The sequence below is a fragment of the Chaetodon auriga genome, chromosome 4 (assembly GCF_051107435.1).
Source record: "Chaetodon auriga isolate fChaAug3 chromosome 4, fChaAug3.hap1, whole genome shotgun sequence".
Taxonomy (NCBI): domain Eukaryota; kingdom Metazoa; phylum Chordata; class Actinopteri; order Chaetodontiformes; family Chaetodontidae; genus Chaetodon; species Chaetodon auriga.
Window position 1 is genome coordinate 27,052,934 of NC_135077.1, and position 24,269 is coordinate 27,077,202.

The 24,269-nt window shown below is 40.5% G+C and overlaps 2 protein-coding genes across 2 annotated transcripts in view; one reads left to right on the forward strand and one right to left on the reverse strand.

Annotated features, from left to right (window-relative positions):
* Positions 1–24,269, reverse strand: part of LOC143319756 (uncharacterized) — a 210,441-nt gene that overhangs the window by 57,746 nt on the left and 128,426 nt on the right. The window lies entirely within an intron of this gene.
* Positions 387–22,861, forward strand: slc43a1b (solute carrier family 43 member 1b). Its single transcript, XM_076727489.1, has 15 exons — positions 387–567; positions 3,184–3,342; positions 3,563–3,746; positions 3,870–3,925; positions 4,440–4,516; positions 11,453–11,545; positions 12,725–12,858; positions 13,752–13,894; positions 16,721–16,867; positions 17,009–17,044; positions 19,932–20,064; positions 20,211–20,340; positions 20,501–20,574; positions 21,292–21,415; positions 21,527–22,861. Exons 2-15 carry the CDS (start codon positions 3,189–3,191, stop codon positions 21,734–21,736), a joined length of 1,695 nt encoding a protein of 564 aa, XP_076583604.1. The 5' UTR covers positions 387–567; positions 3,184–3,188; the 3' UTR covers positions 21,737–22,861.

A 24,269-nucleotide genomic window follows, 5' to 3' on the forward strand; every position in this document is an offset into this window, starting at 1 on the left:
GTATTCTGTTGTTTTGTGGTTGAATCTTCCTCAGATTTTTTACCACTTTTTCTACCTGTAGGTGGTGCCAACTTATTCTCTTTATGAGATTTAACAGATTTTGCATTCTGTTGTCACATGATTACAAGTTCACTGAAATGTAACAAAATAAATGTTTATGTCTGTCAACACAGTTTCATGGATGAGCAACAAAATATCAAAGATGTGCCCTGTGTAATTTCCCCAAACATGACCTAAGTAAGTGTGTGTGTGTGTGTGTGTGTGTGTGTGTGTGTGTGTGTGTGTGTGTGTTAAGGTCGGTGGGGTGGGTAGGCGAGGCTCAAGCTCCTTTTTTAGACATACTGTACATAGAGAGAGGGCGAGACAGTCAATGTGAGTGCACATGTGCCAGTGCATGCAGGTGCCACACAGAGGGAAGTTTATGAGACTTTAAGAGAAACAGAGGAAGATTCGTCTGTGAAACAGAATCAAAACTCCTGTTGAGAAACAGAAGCAGCAGTGAAGAGAGCGTGTTGAATCATCACCACATAAACACAGATCATCTCCTGGAGGAGCACAAGTCATAAAGTAAGTGACTTCAAACAAGCTGCATAGTCAGGATTGTTTCCTGCTTCTGTTGCCACATGCAGACAAATGTGAGGTTGTCCCCTCATAAAGCCTGAGAGGAGGCTTTCATGACACTCACTGAGTTTTGTTATATGTATGGGACTGGACTCTGCAGGTAACTCTGAGTCAGGGTTACGTTGCCAAAGCTGCATTAGGATCAGTCAGTTTCGTGTCCTGTCCATCATCAACAGCTATGATGTGCATTCATCTTGTCAGACTGTTTTGAAGACAACTGCAAGAACATTAGATAGACATACAGCTCTGTGTTAGATATAAAAGTAGAGAAATGAGATGACCTGTAGCTGTAATTCAATTTCTGCCAACAGCTTTTTGGATGGTTTCGTGTCACTTGGACATGTAAACAGGCATTTATTAACATGCTGAGAATGGTATTAGTGCAGCGTGTTACCTGTAGAGAGAGAGGCAGAAGGATATGATGATTTCTCATGTGACCATGTTCACTGTGTTCATTAGAAGGGGCCATCTGAACTCGTGGTATTCAAGGCCTCATTGGGAGCAATCTTCTAATATCTTCAGTTCATGAAGTTTGGCTTATGCTCATGTTTCTAAATATGTTGCCACTCCTTTAAGTTTGTTCATCACTTTTTGGTCATTGTTGTTTAAAATGAGTTCAAGGCATCTGTTGCCTTCCTCACAGCACTGAATTACACTGCATTAAATTGAGCAAAAGTGTGTTTTATTGTTCATGAATCCAGCATGTCTTTTGTAGGAGGAAGGTTGTTATTTGTTCTTTCAAAAATGTACATAGTCTCACTTTAAGTGGGACAACAAAAGACTCCAAGTTTATCATTGGCTTGAACCTATATAGTATGCAAATTGAAATATATTTTTGTTTTTGTTTGTTTTAGTCTTTTTTTTAATTGTTATTCATTTTCGCTCTCTTTCTCAAATGGGCGTTGCCCAATTGGGGCCCACATAGCAGCTCCTACTTTAACAATGTGGGGCCAATGTGTTGGCTGATGTGCTAATGGTCACCACGATTCAATGACAGCAAAAACCTGACCTGCAAAGCTGTCTGTGGTGCCCAGCTGCTGGTATGATTACACCATAGCTCAACTCTTCAGATGCCACGTGAGCGATGGGCATGCACAGTGGCGTTTAGCTTCAATGTGCTATCCAATGACGTCCTCTCCAGGAGTCAACACCAGGAGTCACACAAATAAAACATTCTGTGAAGAAGCATAGAAGCAATGAGTGAAAACCAGAAGAATGCCATAAACCAAACATGGCTGCACAGTCTGTACACTCTATGCAGCTCCTCAATGCAGAGGAAGAGTTGTAATTACTACTCATACATTTATAACTCGGATGTATTCATGGACACACTTCATTCCCTCTATATAATCTCTGTAGAGACAGAGGTATAAATATGCTAAATTTATTCAGATAAAACAAAGGTTGACTATCCTGGAAGCAATCTGATTTATTTGTTACTTTCTAAATTTATTTGCTTTTATCATGTTCTCAGCTGTATTGAACTAAAGCCGCATTCTACAGAGGCCTGCTTGAACTTTGTATTCAACAAAGACTAAGTAACATTTCCCCTACGTATCCTGCTATTAGTGTGTGTGTGTGTGTGTGTGTGTGTGTGTGTGTGTGTGTGTGTGTGTGTGTTAAAGAGAGAGAGAGAGAGAGAGAGCCTTGCTATTTCCATGGTCAGCAGCTCCCAGTGTACATACACGTGGACAGTGACAAGAGTCACCGCTTTCTAAAGCTTTGTACACACACCCACACACACACACAAACACACACCACATAAATCCATCAAATATTGACACATTCAAAGCTGGGAAGAACTCTGGGTCCGGTGATTTGTTCAACTGGAATGTTTGTGTGTGTGTGTGTGTGTGTGTGTGTGTGTGTGTGTGTGTGTGTGTGTGTGTGTGTGTGTACACGTGGGTATCACACTTGATAGCTCCAGCTACAGTGGAAGGTCAAGTGGGGTCCAACAGCTTCTTCTTTGGTGTCATCTTGCAGTTCCCTCGCTCATGCTTCATTTGTCTCCTGTCAGGTTTCCTGATGATTCACATGCTGACATCACTATTTACTGGAAACGATGGAAGTATGCGATAGTCTTTGTACTGAGATAGCTGCCCTTTAATATGTGTATTAAGCCACTGTGCAATATGCTGCAAATCACTGAGCCACACTGCTTCATGACAGTTTTGGATTTACAGGACATTGGCATCAGTGTAATAAAGAATCTTGATTTTTCATATTAACATATTAGCTGACTTTGATATACCAACTTGAAGGAAACATTGTTTTGTCAGGACTTGGGCTTTCATTTTGTCGCCAGCTGCAGCAAATAACAGCAGTTTACAGACCAACTTCCTGGTTCAATTCTTCTGTTGATATGTACACACAATTTTTATGTGAAGTGAGGGCTGAACTAGCTGAACTGTCAACAACCAGTATGATCACAGTATGTTGTGTGAATGAAACTCTAAAGTGACACTAAGGTCACAGAGCGGTTCCCAGCAGAACTTTTGTTTCCTGCTGCTTCGTGCACTCGTGTTTTTCTCTTATATGTTTCATGTTCTTCTGTGCTTTCAGCTGTCATGGCTCCCAGCTTGGCCCAGGCGTACAGGCGGAGGTGGTGGATGGCTGTCACGGCCATTATAGAGAACCTGCTTTTCTCCGCTGTTCTGCTGGGCTGGGGCTCACTGCTCATCATGCTGAAGAATGAAGGCTTCTATTCCCACCTTTGTATTGGTAAGATCATCATCCACCCTGCTCGTGTGGTTGTCTGTCATGTAATAATCATTCGCATATGTCAGACACCATGATTACACGTTTCCTGATAGTGTGATAGTTTCATCAAATCCATCCTAGTCTTCTTAGTGCATTGAGGTGTTTTGGCAGCTGAAGCAGCTGTTTGTTCTCTAATTTCAACAGTTGACCCTTTCTTGACATTTTTTCTATGACTATCCAGAAAATGAGACTGTCCACACCAACATGACTGCCATGGAGAGCGGTGATTGGCAGACTTGTGTGGAGCAGGAAGAGATATTGAATCTTGGCTTCACCATTGGCTCATTCCTCTTGAGTGCAGCCACTTTACCCCTGGGGATCTTGATGGACAGATATGGACCACGCCCACTGAGGCTCCTTGGCAGGTATGACAGACAGACCTTTTATTACTGGCAGTCTGGATATGACAGTTTTCCACACGTTCCATGAAACTGACACTGAAACCACTCGATATGTGCTCTGAAGTGCAGTGTCTATATATTTTTCAGTGCATGTTTCGCAGCCTCCTGCGCAATGATGGCTGTTGCTGCATATGACCCTGCAGGTAAGACAACAGATCAATACATCAAACACTGATTCATTATGTGTTTACACTGATCCAATCCTGCTGCTGCAACAGCACCAGTTTTGCAATCATTTTTATTAGTTCTGGTAACCTTTTACACACCAATTTCACGGCAACATCTTCACAACAGACCCCAGAGGACAAAAAAAGTGGGCAGTTAGATGATGAAACAGGATGGAAACACACCTCCAGCTGAAGTAACTTGGAAGATAAAACCAAATGTTATAATTATAATACCCAAATTGTCTGTTGTAAAAGGGAGATATATTTTGCAGCCTGCTTTCCTGGTTTAACTTTGAAATATCATAATTATCATAGTCATGTGCAAACACACATTTGTTATGCAAATAGAGATTACAGCTGACATGTTGGGTGCACTCACTTTCAGATGAAAAAGGTACAAAAAATAAAAACCAACATCATAAAAAACTGAATGTACCTTTAAAGTTTGATGATATCTTATGGTATTTTTCATTTCCATGTCTTCCATCAGTGCTGTCTTTCCTCATCTTCCTCGCTGTCTCTTTCAACGGCTTTGGAGGAATCTGCCTGACCTTCACCTCACTCACAGTATGATTCCCACTCATAAAAAGGCACACACACACATATACATATTGTATTTGCAAACAAAAATGTCTTCACATCTGTATCAGAGATAAGAACGGTTGCATTAAAAATGGTTCCTCTCAGTGAAAAACAACCACAATCCAAAATTCCCAATTTTTTATTTTTTATTTCACCACCTTCCATATTTTATGATGCATGGTGAAACCTGTAATATGAAAAAGTGGGTAGCTGAGTCTCAGATCCTTTCACTGCGAGGGCACAGTGCATGTTTCATTCATTAAACATACTACACAGTCTATGTGCTGTACATAATAAAACACTTCAGCTTTCAGCTGGCAAACGATACCTTTATCCAAGTAAATTCTCCATTCTAAGTTCACTAGTTAGTGAGTTGAACTTAGCATTCAGCTGACATTCAGGTCAGTGAGTGGAAGTGACAAAAACTCAGTTCCTCGAATGGCCACTTGAGATTAATTCCAAAAGTGAGTCAAACTCCATAGACCTCGACATTAACATGCCCAATTTTACAGCAGAAATAAATATGCTTACAGCCTGGATCAAAAATGGTTTGTTAATGCTTAAATGTACGCAGAATTCTGGGCACGGCTGTTATGAGTGACAGCTAGCTGCTAGGTTTCAGCAGCCAGCTCCTGGCCTCAGCTCCACCCACGCTCCAACTCTTTGCCCATTTTTGGATTAGCTGGAGTTAGGTGGAGTTAGGCACTGCCAAGATGGGACAACCAGAGCCACTGTCACTGAGCTTCACGGTGGCTCTTCAGAAACCTGCGGGTGACATCATTGAGACTACACAGTCAAAGTTCCATTCAAGCACTAAACATTTTAGCAAACAAATCTTAAGAACAAATCTTTTTAATTAACGGATTCAAGGGATTGAGTACACTGGAAAGAACTTGAGCATCACTTTGTCACAGTGTCAGCAAGCTAGGTAGAGTTGCTCAGACGTCCCACATCCTAGCTACTTCCTCCATGTTCTGGGTCTGCCCTGACATCTCCTCTCTGTTCGAATCCTGGAAAATCTCCACGTGGTGGCATCAATAAGACCACCTCAGCTGACTCCTTTCATTGTGAAGGAGACAGCTCTAATAACCACTCTGCCCACTACCTGCTCAGCACCAAACAGCAGACTAACAACATCAATGATGAGCTGGTGAACACGAGAGCATTTAGTATTTAGAAGGAGAGTTAATATTACACTTACATTCATCAGGTATCCAAAAAAACGACTCTAAATGAATGTTACGGTTTTCTGTGATGCCCCCAGGTGTCCAAAAATTAAAATAGATTTCTGCAGTTTCCCCATTTCCTATTTGTAGTTGTACGATGAAAGCCCAGAAATCTTCATTTACTTTCCGTTCTCTATGAGATTTTCTAATTGATTTTGATAAAACTCACAACAATAACATAAGATATTTAGTGTCAGTGGCTAACTTAAAGAGGCCGTCCCCTGCACTGCAGACAGGGAGTCTACGCTCACATCAGTGCAGGGGAAGCTAACCAGTCTGGAAGTCAGGGACATTGGACAAAGGTCCCAGCTGTCTGGACGTTAGTCTGGGACGTCACAGCAATGCAGTACATTTCATACACTGCTAGGTCACCAGGACACCCCATACTCACTTTTCTATCTTCCTGTCTGTCAAAGTCAAAACACCTGCTGTGACGTCACTGACTGAGGTGTGGTCAGAAGAGTAAATGATTGAACGTTTCAAACTACAGAGAGCAGAGCAGCAGCAATTTTCTGACCCCTTGATTCACTGTCGATTTACTTTTTTGGATCCAGTACACCTGTTTACAACCATAAGGATCAGTATTCATGTTCCAAACACATTGTGTCAGTGATTTAAGCATATGTTCCTATGTGTGTGTGTGTGTGTGTCTGTGTGTGTGTGTGTGTGGATGTGTATTACTCATGTTGTGGGGACAAAAATATGTTGACATACTCACTGTGGGAACAAAATGCAAGCTGTCTGACTGGTTTGTAGTCATCCTCAAATTGCATAGTCTTCCCTAAGGGTTGAGATTTGAATCGAATAGGTCCCCTCAAGTAAAGGGAGATTGTACTACTATGAGTCAAAGCAGGATGAATTCAGTGCCGACTTTTTGTCTGGTTTTTAATCCAGTTTTGTATTTGCAGTTATCTGGGTTTTAACCTGATTCTAAAGATGTATTCCATGTTTGAATTGACTTTTAAGGACACACATGAAAATGGTTGGGGTTAGGCATTTAAATTGAATGGTTACCCATTAGTCAGGTCTTAGGATGTAGAGGTGTTTGAGAAGAGCTTGATTGAGGCTAAGATGAACAGTTAGTCTGCAGGATGGAATCCAAGCATGGTCAAGGATGGGACCAATCCCGAGGCAAGGATGTAGGTGCTCGAGTCAAATGGTTGTGCTGAAATTGACCCTGAAGTAAAGAGGCAGTTTAGGCATTGAACTTGAACAGTTATGGTCAGGACAACCTGTTGGTCAGGGAATAGGACTTACAAGTGTTCCAAGAAGAACATGTTCATGGTCAGGATGAGACGGGTTAGGGTTAGACAAGTAGTGGTTAGGGTAAGTCTCCAGGAAATGAATGTAAGTCAATGTAATGTCCTCTGAAGTGATGGAAACATGACTCTGTGTGTTTATGTGGGTGCGTGCGTGTGTGTGTGTGTGTGTGTGTGTGTGTGTGTGTGTGTGTGTGTTGTGTGTATTTTGGAAAGCAGCACATGCTGTACTACTCGTTCTAACTCGTTCTAAATTCTGCTGCGGTCTCTCAGCCAATCCAAAACGTGGGCGGTCAACCCACCCTCCCACAGCCCTGTCCCTTTGTCAAGCCCATGTCTCTCCCTCTCTCTCTCTCTCTCTCTCTCTCTCTCTCTCTCTCTCTCTCTCTCTCTCTCTCCCTATGTCTGTTTCTCTGTTTCTCCTACCTCCTGACCTAGACTATGTCCTTGACATGGTCATTTTAACCTCTCTGCTATCACTCTTTGTCTGGTGTGTGTTTGTGTGTGTTAGTGCCGGTTGTGGTGAGTATTACCTTGTTGATAAGTTCTTACATAACTACCTGGTGTAAAAGGTGTACATTCCCAGATAACCTAACAAGCTGCCAACACATGCAGTCCGGTCAATGATAAGACAGTTTGTAATAAACTGACTGACCAGAGGCACCACTGATCTTTCCCCCCACACACAGTGGCTCAAACCTAAAGCCAAATTCATACTTGCCTTCCTGGTTGCACATTATATTTTCTCTTTTTCTTGTTATTCAGCAAAAAACAACACACACACACACACACACACACACACACACACACACACACACACACAGAGGAGCTCTTCTCATTGTCATGAGCTCAACATTTTCTTTCCTAATGTGTGTGCTTCCTCTTCTTCTTTTTTATTTTCATGGCATTTGATGCATCCACCAATGGGACACACACACACACACGACACTCACAATTGCTCTTATTCAATTTTTTTGAAAGACTACAAGTCCACAGCCACTCTGGTTCTGTGAAACTGCACTGAGAACATGTGATGTGAAAGTCATTAGTTTTGCAGGTATTTGGTCATAAACCAAAGTATCAGACAAATTAAGTTTTTTTACCTGATGATGGCGCTGCATGATGTTAGGGGATTACCAACATTTTACAGTTCATTCCATTACTGAACATCACTGTCTCCCAAATGTTGTACCAGTCCATCCACTAGATGTCAAAATATTCACTGGATAATTGAAATCATCCAGTTTGTGGTACTGCAGTAAAAGTCAGGGGAATCACCAAAGTCAGTAGGATGGGGACCATGAATGTCTTTTCCAGATGTCATGGCAATTCATCCAATATCAAGATATTTCACTCCCGACCAGCCCAGCTTCCTCAGAATTAATAGATGATTCCATAACCCATAATTTAGTGCAGGACGTAGTGTGCCCGTTCTGTACCAAGGTGGAAAGTAAGGGTTTGGTAACTGATTGGTGAGAAGGATGCAGTTAACATTTGCCTTTTTATTAAACATGACCACACTTCTAACCATGAGCAAATGTTTTGTTGTCTAACCCTAAACATGTCTGAACCGTAGCTTATTTCAGTAACCATGATCGTTTCTTATCTTAAACTGTACCATCGCAGCCAAAGTGAGAATTTGAAAAACAATGGGATTCGATGCAAAAAAAAAAAAAAAATGTGATTAAGCATAATTCTCTTTTTGTAGAATATCGACTAATTATCTGGTGATTGTATATTTGGGAATAGATGAGTTCTCATGGGAAGAACTTCATGTTGATAGGCTTTTTGGCACAGTTGGGTCATCTCTCAAACTGCGTGTGCACTACAGCAGTGTACAAGAATGAAGGAAAGAATTACATGAGGCAGATTTTGGGAACTGAGAGTAATAACAGATGGGATATCTAATGGAAACAGAGGGGGAGAGCCACAGAGAAAAGGGGAGGGCAGAAAGGAATGGAAAAACAGGGGGAAGCAACGACAACATGGAAACATTACTGAGGAGAGAGAGAAAGTCAAAGCAGAGAGGGAGGACGTTGGTTGAACTTGAGGACTGTAGACAGAGACAAACATAGATGATATGCCTTTGAGCACATTTGGGTTCAATATACATTCTATAACTACAACGACTTCTATTATGACTACTATTACTGCTACTACTATTATTGCCACCAATGCAACTAATCTTATTACCACTACTATTGATACAGTCAAATGAACAGGAAGAGAGGGTAGAGAGTGGTGTGACAGTGAACCAGACAAACAGACGGACAGGCAGACAGAGAGACGCAGCGTCTAACAGACTGACATGTAACTAATAACAAGGCCAGGCAGTCAGTAGGTTTACATAAAATTAGCATAACTGTTACTCAAAACTGGATTACCAACCACACAAAGCAGGCAGTTGCTATGGTTCCCTGACAACCCATTTTGTATCAACTGTTTTTTGGCAATGTGATTCATTTCAAATGTCTGAGGGAATTTACAACCTAAAACAGAATATCAACTCATGTGAGTCCTGTATGGTTCTATATTGCTGCCACCTGTCTATTGGAGATACCCGATGTCAAAACCAAATTTAAATACCTCAATTATTTTACATTATATTGTGCTTGTAAACTTCCTAAACAAAGCTACAATAAATAAATAACTTGAATGGAAACAATGATGACAACAGGATCAGATTTGTTCTCTCTAATATCAGCAAAATGAAGTAGATTGTCCCCACATCAGTACGAGGCAGGAGCACTTCAGTGGTTTTGATGGTGAAATGATGACAAAAAGGCTTACAAGCAAAGTCCAATGAAAAGTAGTTTAGAATGTTAACAGGAAAACAGACAGGCACCGATTCAGATTCATGTCCAGGTTCAGGTGCAGAGGCTGGAAAGCAAAGGCACAGGGCGACATTGACAATATGGCAGCTGACTGGGGAGAGAGAAGCAGAATGAGCAAAATAAAAACAAGTGAAGCATTTTTCCTTGAACAGTGTTTAAAGTAAGCACCTTGGGTAAATGGAATCTTGATCACTGTGTTCAAGAGTAGAAAGGAATCATATTGTATACTCTAAATTCATCTGCACCATTGGCTGAAAATAAATGATCTTCAGATGATACCAATCATGGCTCAATATTACTTTTCCTCTTTGTTAAAGAAGTATGATTTTGAACAAAATCATGTTAGCAGAAATATCTTATTTCTTCCAGTTTTATATAGATGTATCACCACTATTTTTGTCCATAGTTTCATATAAAAATAAGAGAGAACAGTGTGCCCACACACCAAACCACTTACTGTAGATGCAGCAGGTTCAGTTTGGACAACATCACCACTGGGCACGTCTGTGATATTAACTCAAAGGGCTGCTTTCAGAGCAGATCCTTTGACACAACATAGAGGCTGAAAAACACACAAGAAGTTTACACAGCATCCAAACTTAAGAATTGGGAAAAAAAAAAAATATATCTATTGGATTTATGTTCCTAAGATGCATTGTCTGTCTGACACATTGCATGCTCTCATACCCTATCAGTAAATTGTGCTTTCCTCTTGTGCCATCAGCAGGACAAAATGTGAACTGTGCTCAAACAACATCATCTAACGAGTATATTGCCATTCAATTTTCTGCATTTGTGTTCATTCCATGGCATCTCCTCCAGTGCAACCTTCAGGAGAAACAATGTGCTGCTGGCAATGTTTAGCACCCAGCATTTCTGCAGGATGGAAAGAATATCGGATTTGCTATTGAGATACCTTAAAAACAGAGAGTTTGTCCTCAGTGTGTGTGCTTGTCTCATGGCTTGAGCTAATACTGGTATAGGATATATAGGATATATTATTAGTGGAATAGAAATGAACAGTCATCCAAAAAATCTGATATGAGCAGTAAGTTTAAACTGAGCATGAAGGCCTGTCATGTGAATAGTGCCACGTGCAGCGTGCTCTGTGATTGGCAGCACTCCAGCTGAGTCTATAGTTAGAGTGAGACACACACACACACACACACACACACACACACACACACACACACACACACACACTCCAAAACGTACCATGTGCATGGCCAGAGAATCTTCACATGCTCACAACTCACACATGTACCAAGTTGTTCTGACAAAAGGACGAGTGACAGTCACAAAGGGACTGTGTGTGTGTGTGTGTGTGTGTGTGTGTGTGTGTGTGTGTGTGTGTGTGTGTGTGTGTGTGTGTGTGTTAATCAGTGCAATTTCCAACCCTCAGAAGAAAAGCTTGTTTATCAGTATGCAATAGTGCCGCCTGCTGGTTCAGTTTTTAATGTGCATTTGACACATTGATAACACACATTAGTTTGCTCATAACAGCTATTTTTAGTCAATTTCACATTATATGTTGTTTTATGCAAAGGCCTGATTTGTTTGATAAAGTTGTCTTTCTCTTGAATCCCTCTCTCTTTCATCTAGCTGCCTAACATGTTTGGTAATGTACGATCGACCATCCTCTCCCTGATGATTGGCTCCTATGCTTCCTCAGCTGTCACCTTCCCTGCTGTCAAGGTGCTGCCATGTGCACTCATACACTGACACTCATGCATGTATGCACAAATCTACTTCAACTGCTAGGAAATTCAAAACAAGAAATACTTGTGTAGGATTGTTTAGGATTGAGTAACTTGTTTGTGCAGTTTGACCATAAAATATTCAATACACAACATTTTTTGCCAGCTGTGCTTATTACATTATTCTGCACTGACTAACACAATGACAAAAAGACATTTTTGGAGAAAATACACCCCTGCTTTCAAAAAAGTTGGAATGCTCTGTGTTTGACAATGCTTTTACAAAGTGTTCCTGAGCCCATGTAGTAACATCCTTTTATTTACACAATCATGTGTTCACAAAGTGGTGAACTTCATTCCATCCTTGCTCGTGAACGACTGAGCCTTTCCAGGATGCCCCTTTCATACCCAATCATGATACTATCACCTGTTACCAATCAACCTGTTTACCTGTGGAATGTTCCAAACAGGCATTTTTGGAGCATTCCACATCTTTCCCAGTCTTTAGTTGCTCCTGTCCAAACTTGTTTGAAATGTGTTGCTGCACCACAAGCAGATATTTACAAAATCAGTGAAGCTGAGCTGATGCTGATGTTTTCAATTAACGTCAAAAATGTCAAAAAGAATTAGCAAATGATCACATTCTGTTGTATTTATGTTTTACACTGTGTCCCAACTTCTGGGAATCGGGGTTTGCACATGTGTTTGATGAATGCTGAGGGGTACTGCTTGATAAACAGTAAAAGAAAGAGCTGCAGGGCTGTGTTCTGTAGGAAGTGTACAATAAATAAGAAAGAAAGAGAAAGACCCTTTTGAACGAATGAAAGGGAAGAAAGTGAGAAGAAGGGTAGAACAAGCAGGAATGGGAAGTAAAGAAGTAAAAAAAAGTAAAAAGGGAGGAATAGATTGGTGATTGGAAGAAGAAACAAGTAAGCAGTGTGCATGAGGAGAAAGAAGGGAGAGAGAGGATGGAAGAGAAGAAGGGAGGAAACTGCAGTGGGCTTTCAGGGATGACCTTTAAGTAGCAAAAATATTACAATGATGCAATAAGGTAACATTTACAATATGCTCATAGACACTTCTTTATAACATGTTCTGCTTCTATTTCATTCCTATCCTTGTTCCTCCTCTATCTGTCTCTCTGTGTCTCCTTACCTGTCTGTCCTCTCCTCTCCAGTTGATTTATGACCTTGGAGTGTCATTCCGCATCATCATGTGGGTTTGGTCCGGAATGGCCTGCACGGTCTTCCTCAACTGCTTTCTAAACTGGCCTGCTGAGTCCTTCCCTGCACCTGAAGACATCAGATACACGTCAGTGCACTCTACATCCTGTAGTCACAATATAAAACCTATTAAGCATTAAGCAAAAAGCTTTTATACACACAAAATGTCTCAGAAATTCTTATTATGGGGTTCAGATTAAGAATATCCTTATACAGTTTTGTGTAGTCAGTCTGCCATTCAGCTGAATTTATAAGATATATAATGTATATAAAGCCACATCTCAAAAACATCTAGTGTCTGATTGTACTCTGGAATAATGTATGATGCTAATTTAGTGCATTTTTTACTGAATGCTAGTCTTTGAGAACGATAAGACTGAACCAAACCCAAAGGATGCTAAAACAAACTACTGACTCTGTGATACATCTCTGTAGATTTGTCACTACAAGCAATACTTAATACTACACAGAGTCATTTGATCCAGTGTTGAGAATATTCATCAGAGTAGCTTTAAAGCCACTGTGTTGAATATTGAAATTTTAAAACTTCGGTGTCCCCATTGATGGCATCAAAAACAAAGACATAGCAGCATACAGCGATGCACCTGCCCTAGAGTCCCATTTGCCAGCCAGGTACTACTTCAGGTTCATTCCACCCGCTCTATGTTATACTAAAATAAAGGTTTACATGGCAGAATAAATTCAAATCACAATTAACCTCGGGCTTTACAATCTTTACTGCATGCATGCATTTTGTGTATTCCTTAATTGCATCATGGGCTGGATCAAACAGTCTCGAGGACTGTATGTGGGACAGTTGTTCTCCACCCATGTAATAAACAAATACTGAGACATCAGAGAATAACTCTGATTTTGGTAACCAGCTGACCTTTCCTTTGTTATCAGCAATCAGGTCAGTTATTTATCAGTTATGTTAGATGTCTCAGTATACATTCAATCCCTTTTTTTTTCTCTCAATAGCAAAAAAGTGAAGCTGAATGGGGTTGTGACAGAGGACAAGATAACTGGGGACAGATACGTCACCCATGTGACTCTTATGGAAGACACAGTGGGAGCAAAGGAGCCAGAACCCGAGCAGCCAGAAACCCAAACCACAGTCCAGGGTAAGTAACATTATCCTTCACATCGTATTTTTGTTGTATTTATGGATTGATGTGAAAGATTAAATAAATATAGGCTTCTTAGCACGTTTTGTTTTAGATCACTGCAGTTTAGGAAAACCATGTTTTCTGTTTCAGTACTGGTGCAAAGCAGCCAGCAAAGTTTGAGTTATTGTGATTGAGTCTGTTTGGTTTGGTTTTGTGGTTGAAGTGTGGGGGCTTAATCATTCAGATCAGATAATAAGAAGACTCCATTTATTGCACTCCTTAAAGGTGGGGGACTCACAAGAGACGGAGTTAAAAATATCTATCCTGACCCCACTGACTCCTGGTATTAAAATGTGATCTGTGTCCAGACACGTAGTCTGACTTGCATTGTGTTTGGATCTCAGGCAGGTTTAAGTGCAATCCGTACAGCTGCTATAGTTTTCGCTCAACACAAAATATAGGTTGTTCAAATTCAGGGAGTAAATAACTGAGAAGTCTGAAAGAGATTCTACTAAGTGATTTTTTCTGTGCCATGAAAGCACCAAAAGATGTTTTATACAACAGGATTGTGTGAAAAATGGGAAATGTGCGAAATGAATGATATAAAGTAAGAAATATCTGTGTGTGGGACATGTGCACTCACGTGTGCAGCTGATCTGCTGTTAACCAAGCAAATAATTTAGTCACAGAGTAGCCTTCACGCCCGTACAGGGGAGGGAGTCTGGGACGGATTTGCCACCACCTCAAATTAATCAGGTTAGATAGATTTTGCTCTGGAGGACAGAGATCTCATCTCAATGAGGACAACGAGAACATATTAAAAATACCAGGTGTCAACACAAAGGCAAGATCTGATCATTTATCATCCAGATAACATATCTGGATACGGATGGCATCTTAATACCAGGTGCAAATGAGGTGCAAGTCCTCACTATGGGTCAAGCTCCAAAGCTGTATCCTACATTTCCTACAAGGCAGTTTAATATCATAGGATGTCACTGTAAACAGTAGATGCTGCATAGAAGTGTTATACATCACCAGAAAGCTGGGACTGTGAAGATGCATTTGAGATGCAGCTTCACACTGTGGCGATGTTTTCCACACATTTATATGTGAAATGTTGCTAATCAAATGTAAAAGAAATAGTCAGAGTTGCTGTGGATGAATGGTGTTGTCCTCTCAGTCTGATGTGAAACAGGAAGTTTCCTTTTAATATCAGTTTGAATTCAGATGAATTATTGCTCGTATAACATTTGAGGGGGAAATTCAGCACTGATGTTGTCTGAGTGACACTCTGAGGTGCTCTGCTCTCATTCTGAGGTGAAACTGGTCAGTGGAAACACGAGGTTTTCTCAATGTCATTTCGGTGCTTGAAAGTCAATTGGTCTTTGAAATGTATTCTTTATTATTAAGTTTGACTAATTATTCACACAATTGAAATGACAAATCTACAGAAGCGTAATGCATTCACTTGACAAAAAATGCTCTGTATTTAGGAATCATTTCAGAAGTCTGTGGTTTGGAACACAAACAGCCAGCAGCGGTGCTGATGCAGTGGATTGTGAATTGTTTCAGAAAGAGGTTTAACAAACTGAGTTCAAACCTGGACTCTGAGTTGACTCACCCTGAGATGGGAAATTCAGAGTTTTCAGTTCCAAAAGGGCTGATCAGAATTACCTCAGAGTATGTTCACTCTGAATTAAGCATGCATTGGGAATGAAAAAAGCATCATCACTAGAGCTCAGACACTACGATTCACTATGGCAACCATTTTAATCCAGTGGAACAACTTAGAAATATGAACCAATAGAGTCCATGATATGTATCTTGAAAAAGAGAAGTTAAAAGTGCTAGATTTTATTTTTCAGCATAGTCCACTCATCATCATCATTAATCACCAGGCTTGAATGTCCTTAATGGATAAAAAAGTGCTGGAATCCCACCATGTGTTGAAAAGGTGTGTAGGTTCAAACTGACTGTAAATTTTGGGATGTTTATTTTACATTTAAAAATCTTGCTCAACAGCATTTGATGATTATATATATAATGATTGTAAATTTAAACATAGACACTGAAATGCTGTCAGAACACACTAAGACTATGTCCATGCAGCCTATATTCAAAAAGTCACTTTTAAACTGTTTAGTCAAGATTTTCAGGTCTTATAAGCTGCAGCACACCTTCCCTCAGAAATATTCAGACAGTGTTCAAAGTGATATGGTACCCATGACCGATTCCATTGGTGTGACCGGTCACAGCATGATTGTTTATTGATCAGTGTCATACATGTCAAAAGCCTCATACAGAATTTTTTTTTTCTTTTCAATAGCTTTTACTGCAGTAAAAGAAGGATTCAGCACAGGAGAATTGGTTCACAGTTGTGGTAATGTCCACAGAGACAAAGTGTTATAAGTAAGAACGATGTAGAAATGTTATTCTGAACTGAGAATGAATACACAATGTCCAGAGTTCACTGTCTGTCCTTACATTGATGCCAAATTGATCATTGATCATCAGCCTGTGGTTTCTCTGCTCTCGTCTCTGCTCACACTGAGCTCTTTGGCTGTTGAGGAGTCCCTCCTGCCTGGCCTGCTGCTGCTCCTCTTCTTGGTTAATTCAATTTTGTGCTGCCTCCCAACATGGGACTGGCTCCATAATCCACCTCAGCCATGCTGCTGATGTGGAAATGATGATACAGGAGTGGTAAATTAGAGGCACAGTATTGTGCATTGTGTTATACAAGTTACAGAACTTATTAGATTATTAGACTGTTTTAACTCCATACCTGACCTGAACTAAAGGCTGCTTTCACACATCATCTCTCTGTCTTTCTGTCGTCAGGCTCGGTGTCGCTGTGTCATTCTATGTGCTCTCCCATCTTCCTGTGGAGTCTCATCACCATGGCAATGACCCAGCTGAGGTTGATCTTCTTCATGGGTGCCATGAATAAGATGCTGGAGTTCCTGGTCACTCACGGCAACCCTAACCGTATGAATGATAACCTACATAAATTATGTGTGTGTGTGTGTGTGTGTGTGTGTGTATTTCACTAGAATTTTGTGGTGGTGATCCCTAACCTGCAACCTTTTGTGGTGGTGATCTCTAACCTGCAGCTGTTGTTTCTTTCAGCTTCAGAAGAGCTGCTGAAGGAAGTGGACGAACAAGGTAAGACTCAAGATGCTCACAGAAAGAAATGGACAGGCTGAGCTTAAACCCTGAATGGCGAGAAGTCAGTGGACACCTGACTGTCACACCAATTTGAGCTTGTTGGACATCCCCATCTAAAACCATGGGCATTATTATGGAGTTGAATTCCTCTTTGTGGCTACAACAGCTGCCACTCTTCTGGGAAGGCTTTCCACAAGATTTTGGAGAGTGTCTGTAGGAATTTATGCCTATTCAGTGTAAAGAGCATTGGTGTTGGACAGGAAGGCCTGACTTGCAGTTGGTCCTCTAATTCCTCCTAAAGGTTTTCAATGGGGCTGAGGCCAGTGGAGTTCCTCATTGGCATTAAGAGGACCCTTCACTGGAGCTAAAGGGCGAAGCCCAAACCCTGAGAGGCAGCCCTCCTCCACCAAACTTTACAGTCGGCACTATGTATTCCTGTAGGTAGCCTTCTCCTGGCATCCATCACACTGTCAGATGAAGCATGATTCATCAATGATTATGTTTCAACAGCTCCAGGGTCTGGTGGCGGCTTGCTTTACACCACTCCAACTGACTCTTGGCATTGCACATGGAGATGTGAGGTTTGCATGCAGCTGCTCAGACATGGAAACTCATTTCATGAAGGCCCTAGTGCAAAGTTCATATGCTGATCTTGCTTCCAGAGGCAGTTAAGAACTCTGTAGTGAGAGAGGCAATAGATGATGGGCGATTTTTACATGCTTGATGCTTTAGCACTCGTTGGCCCCACTCTGTGAGATTGCGTGGTCTACCACTCTGTGGTGCTTCCACTTAGCAATAATGGCACTTACAGTTCACCAGGGCAGATACAGTAGACTATGACAGGGCCACATACAAACTCACTGAGCTCTTTACAACCCATTCTAAATTCTTAATGTTGTCCTATGGAGATTTCCTAGCTATTTGCTGGATTTTAAACGTGTTGGCAATATGTGCAACTGAAACACCTGAACTCAATAATTAGTAGGGGTGTCCACTGACTTTGGTCATATAATTTATGTGTCATTATGATCCACTGAGGTCATGTCCTTGGTATTTTCTCTGGGGATTTGGTAACCTACAGGAGTTTACAATCAACAACAGTTTACAGTCTGCAGTTGAAAGTGTTCAGAGTATTTTGAGACTCCAGTTTTTCTCCATTTGAATTGTATTCCTCGCAGTGTGGGGAGGTTTGAAACTATTTAGACCTCCGTATTGGGAATTTAAACTTTAAAACATGTGGGTTTCATGACCTCAGTATTTCTGAAATCTGACCAAAGCCCTGATCATACATAATGTATGTATAGGCTTCAACATTTTTCAATTTCAATTTTCAATTTTAAGTTTTATTTGTATAGCACCAAATCAACACAGAAGTTGTCTCAGGACACTTTCCATATAGAGCTGGTACAGGCCGAGCTCTTTTATCTACAAAGACCCAACAATTCCCTCATGAGCAAGCACTTGGTGGTAGTGGCGAGGAAAAACTTCCTTTCAACCGGCAGAAACCTCAGGCAGAACCAGGCCCTGGGTGGGCAGCCATCTGCCTCGAGGGTTGGGTTAGAGAGAGAGAGAAAGAGAGAGAGAGTGAGAGACAGACAGAAATGCAATCACAGTAACACTGCCATTGGACGTAATAATAGTAGTTGCAGTGGATGTCAGGCAGGGCCATGCAGGAGACATAGCTGTAATCCACAATCCAGATTCAGCCACTATCCAGGGGAACCTGCAAGACGACAAAGCACAGAGACTCTGGGGAAGAGGCTAAGTTAGTAACATGCCATGGTAGGAGATGAAAGTGTGCAGATGGAGAGGGAGAGAAGGACAGAGGAGTTCAGAAGTCCAATCCCATAGCAGCATAACTAAGGGCTGGTCCAGTGCAAGCCTGAGCCAGCCCTAACTATAAGCGTTATCAAAAAGGGAAGTTTTAAGACTACTCTTAAATATAGAGATGGTGTCTGCCTTCCGGACAAAGACTGGAAGATGGTTCCACAGGAGAGGAGCTTGATAGCTAAATGCTCTGGCTCCTGTTCTGCTTTTGGAAACTTTAGGAACCATAAGTAAGCCTGCATTCTGGGAACGCAGTGTTCTAGTGGGGTAATAAGGTACTATGAGCTCTATAGAAATATAAAAGATGGTGCCTGACCATTTATGGCTTTGTAAGTAAGGAGGAGGATTTTAAATTCTATTCTAAACTTTACAGGGAGCCAGTGCAGAGTGGCTAATATTGGAGAAATATGATCTCTCTTCCTCGTTTTTGTCAAAACACATGCTGCAACATTCTGGGGCAACTGGAGGATATTTAGCAACGAATTTGGGCGGCCTGATAGTAAGGAATTGTAATAATCCAGCCTGGAAGTTACGAATGCATGGACTTGTTTTTCTGCATCGTTTTGAGACAGGATGTGCCTGATGTTTGTAATGTTACATTGGTGATAAAAGGCAGTCCTTGAAATTTGTTTTACATGGGAGTGAAAGGACATGTCCTGATCAAAGATAACTCCCAGATTCTTTACAGTGGTGCTAGAGGCCAGTGCAATGCCATCCATAACTGCTATGTCATCAGAAAGTGAGTTACTAAGGTGTTTAGGGCCTAGTACTATAACTTCAGTTTTGTCCAAGTGTCTCATCAGAAAATTGCAGGTCATCCAGGTCTTTATGTCCTGAAGACACGCTTGTAGTCCAGTTAACTGACTGGTTTTGTCTGGCTTCACTGATAAATATAGCTGGGTATCATCTGCATAGCAATGAAAATTTATTGAGTGCTTCCCGATAATGTTCCCTAAAGGAAGCATATATAGTATATAGGTATGTCTCCCAGTTACTTGTACTTCTTTCTACATACATTTCTATGGACTTCACTCAATCTCTGCATGTCCCTCCCCAGTGGGTTTCTACTCTTCTATCTTCGGTTCAATGCAGCTGCTTTGTCTACTGACCTGTCCTTTGATTGGCTACATCATGGACTGGAGGATGAAGGAGTGTGAAGAGGAAAATGCAAACACACAAACAGAGAAGAGGTATGAGGCGGCTTCTCTGTAGGTTTAAGCATTGTGTTGCAGTCAGTGTTTACTGTCCATCTTGGCTTACAGGGTTTCTATGGACTTTTTTAAGTTTATCGTGGAATTCAATATTCACGTGCCATGTAAACATTTGTCCCCTTCAGTCAGTCAGATCCCCCAAAGAGAAGCAGAAAGGTCCAGAAACTGACCAATGCCATGAGAGCTTTCATCTTCACCAACATTCTATTGGTCATCTTTGGAATAATTTCCTTGGTTGACAACCTGCCCATACAGGTTAGACAACTCATCTATGGGAATACGAAGATCAAAGTTTCTATGCATGCTAATACAATACCAATATCAATGAATGTGTAGACACTTACAGGTAAAAACTCACAGTGACACATGAGATGATCATTTCTAAATCTGCTCTCTGTCGTTCTTTCTCTGTTAGATGGTATCGTTTGTTCTGCATACTATTGTGAGAGGATTTATCCACTCCTGCTGTGGAGGTCTCTACGCTGCTGTGTGAGTAACACCACTGGCATCTTTAAGGCTGGGAAAATGCATAACTATATTTAAAATGGAACTGACTATCTGTAATGTGAAAGGTGTTTCTTGTAGTGACAAACCCATAAAGAATTATTGACAGACTCTTTGAGTCCCCTCAGGCCTACAGAGCTCATTGTTTTGGTTTTACGGCCCGCAGCTTTACTTTTGATCTTCTTCCAGTCTCACCACTTTCATCAACAGCGTTTCCAGTCACAGCAGGCAACAGTTTTCAAAGAAAAAGCTTGAATAAACTCACTCACAAACAAAGTTTGCAGCTAGCAGGTGAACATTGTGGAGCATTTAACAGCTAAAGAGACAGATATATTTGGTGGAGACCAAAACAGAAGTAAAAAGAGAATGAATATTAGACTTACATTCATCAGATGGCCAGAAATACGACACTCAATGAATGCTAATGTTGCTCTGGGTATGCTTGATGAGTAAATAAACAACAAATTTCTAACACATTAGCACTAACAACCTTCAAGTTCATGTATCACTGTTAACAGCTTGTTGCACTGCCCACGAGTGGTAAAAAATAAATAAATAATGCAGGTTACATTTCTAAATCAAGTTAATATTGTTTATTTTAATAGTAAATTAAGGCAGTGATTGGGGAAAAAAGCCATTCTTTCTCTTTCTCTTTATTCTCCTGGTGATTGTTAATCGTTTCTATCTGCCCTCTCACTCTAGTTATCCAGCCAACCACTTTGGGACATTGACAGGCATGCAGTCAATGATCAGTGCTGCTTTCGCCTTGCTCCAACAGCCACTGTTCATACTGATGGTGGGACACCTCAGTGGAGATCCTTACTGGGTAGGGAGCACATATACACACAATCAAAGAGAAGACAGTAATATGCAATTACATATAACAGGTTTTCTAACAGGTTTGTCACATGCCCTGACTTGTCTCTCCTCAAAACAGATCAATTTTGGCCTTCTCATCTTCTCCCTGGCTGGCTTCCTGTTACCAGGCTATCTCTTCTTTCACCGTAGAAATCTGATCAGGGCAAAGGCAGAGCATGATAGGCTGGCTACCAGCCAACCTGACAAAGAGAATGGACCCCATACAAATAGTGGAACTGCTAAGAGTCCAGCCAATGGGCATGCAAGCAATGGATACACACCATATTAGTTTTATGCAATTTTTCATTCAGTAGTTTATGAATATTCTGAGGCCATACATGCAACCTCATTCTGGTTTGAAAACTATGAAATCTTTATTTAAAACAAACAAAACACAAAGATTAGAGCCAATAATAGTGCCACCTTTGGACAGGGTTTGCACTGGAACAGGAAGTTACACTTGTAACCCTAAGGTCAGGTTTCTCATTTCGATAATAGTCATTGACTTTCACTAAATTCCATCATGCTATCATTTGAAAATGACTTGTAAAGGTGGCTCAGTGGTTAGCACTGTCACTTCCCAGCATAAAGGCTTTGGGTATGAATCTGAACTCAGGTCATTCTCCTGTTTAGGGTGGTTTGCTTCCTCCACAAACACCCTAAATTGCCCATAATTGAGAATATGTGCACATGTGATGGACCAGTGAACTGCATGCTGGGGAAGGCTCCAGTCCCAAAACTTTTCACCCCAGCAATAAGTGACAAAGGAGCATAACATTTCAAGGACCACACCAGTAATTTTGCCTTTTTTATGCTGTTTACTATCAACCACATACAGTAACTCTACTACAGTATCTTCATTTTTCAAAGCAAACTTAACTTTTTAGATTATTGAATGGACTTGAAACTTGCTTGTGATCAGTAATCCATTACAGTAAACTGCAAAAATGCAAGCTAATAAAGCAGGCCAACACAGACAATGTGTGAGAGCTATGAGCACTATATGTTATCTTGACATAGCTAAATAATTTAGGCATGTTTTTAATGTCTGCTATAGGTTCACTGTTTTTCAAATCCTACTTAAAACAACAGTCAGACATGACATGTACACTGCTGCTTTAATCATTCCCCATGTCCGTACTGGCTATTGAAAGATTGCTTTCTCATACATTTTAAATGGAAGTTATGGGGTACAAAATCCGCTGTCCTCATTCTGAGCAAAAATGTTTTGCTGAGTTTATTTGTTTATATGAGGCTTTAGCAGTCTGAGATTCATCCATTTTCCAAATTTACAATTTTTTTTATTATACAATTCCCTTTTTGTGTTCCGCTGAACAATTTTCTCTGTTGAGCTGCAGTGGAGGGACAGTGACTAAAAGAGGGAATTATGTACTAAAAAGACTGCAGTTTTGGATGATACCCACTTGATTTATATACCTTTGACTGCTGAAGCTTCATGTTAGCTTCAGCTTCAGCAGGTATGAACAGGATGAATAAACCAGTTTCAGTGTTTTTATGGGCACCCGGCTATTGTGTTAAAGCAGAATTGAAAAATTGTGAACCTTTCCTTCAAGCTTAATTACTGTACAATGTAAATGACAGAAACATAATTTGTTACCTTGACAATTAGAATCATGACACAACATTTGATAACAAGATAGTGAGACATATGAAGCAAGACTGTTTAACTAAAAGAAATATATATTCTTCCTCTTACAAACTGAATTCATAGACAGTAAAACACACTTTTGCTCTGTTCAGTATACTCAGGATTTTGCCTCAATAGCCTAAGCTGGTCTGGCTTTTGGTCACTAAATGTTAACTACTGTTACAAAATGGGCATCACTCCAATTAACCAACTTTATGACTCTTCTCCAAGTGACAATTATTTGGTAATTGTCACTTGTTCAACAAAATGTTATATAGTCTTGCACTCAATTGTGATGTTAAGATAATGGGCCTAAAAATGAGAAGCAACCACAACTGCTGCTTCCATATTTGACAAAGCAAATGACTATATACAGTATATATAACCATTTCTACTCTTCAAGTGGCTACTTGCTGAATGCAGCACACTAGAGTGAAAGCAGCAAGCAACATGATAAAGAACCTGCATGTAGCATTGCAAATAATCCCCCAGTGGGTATTAAAGGAATAGCTATAAAAAATGTCTGCTCTAAACTGGCACTAAAGCATTTCTTGTACAAACCACTGAAGGTAATTTGTAATGTCATGTAATTTCAGTCACTTTTATCTTGTGGTGTTTTCATTCACTGGACTACATCAGCTCAAAAAACTAAGAACTAGGAAGGCAGAAAGTGCTTTGGCAAGTTCTTACATTCTGTACTGAAGGACTTAAATCAAGTTTAAGAATTCTTAAATACACAACAGAAAACATGAAAAGACATATTTAAACATCTTCAGCCCTGACTGAAGTGCTTATTCTGTTCCCTTCAAAGCAGAAAATTCAACAAATGCTTTCTAAGGAAGGTGCTTTTTTTTTTCTCAACTATTTAACAAACTGCCAGCTTTCAGTCTGCACTTAGACTGAATTCAGATTATTAACGCCAAACAACCTGTCTGTGTGCCACCAGTCATATGTCATATTGTTTGTTTTATATGTTATATATGGTGCCACAGCATGACAGCACCTCTTGGGCAGTTAGTTATATTGGCAGTCATGTAGCAACCAACTTTCTGTTTGTCTGTCTGTGATATTTGGACTTGATCCTATGAATATGGCTTATGAAGCTAACTCTATTTAAAACGAATTGAGAAGTTTTTGATGTCTGTCTCCAGAGCTCAACGTTACTTTCAATTAT

Excerpts from the sequence above, each read along its gene's own strand:
- slc43a1b (XM_076727489.1), top strand. The coding sequence starts at position 3,189 with ATGGCTCCCAGCTTGGCCCAGGCGTACAGGCGGAGGTGGTGGATGGCT. Across the intron at positions 16,868-17,008 it reads CACTCACGGCAACCCTAACC|CTTCAGAAGAGCTGCTGAAG; the intron begins GTATGAATGATA and ends TGTTTCTTTCAG. Across the intron at positions 20,341-20,500 it reads TTGACAACCTGCCCATACAG|ATGGTATCGTTTGTTCTGCA; the intron begins GTTAGACAACTC and ends TTTCTCTGTTAG.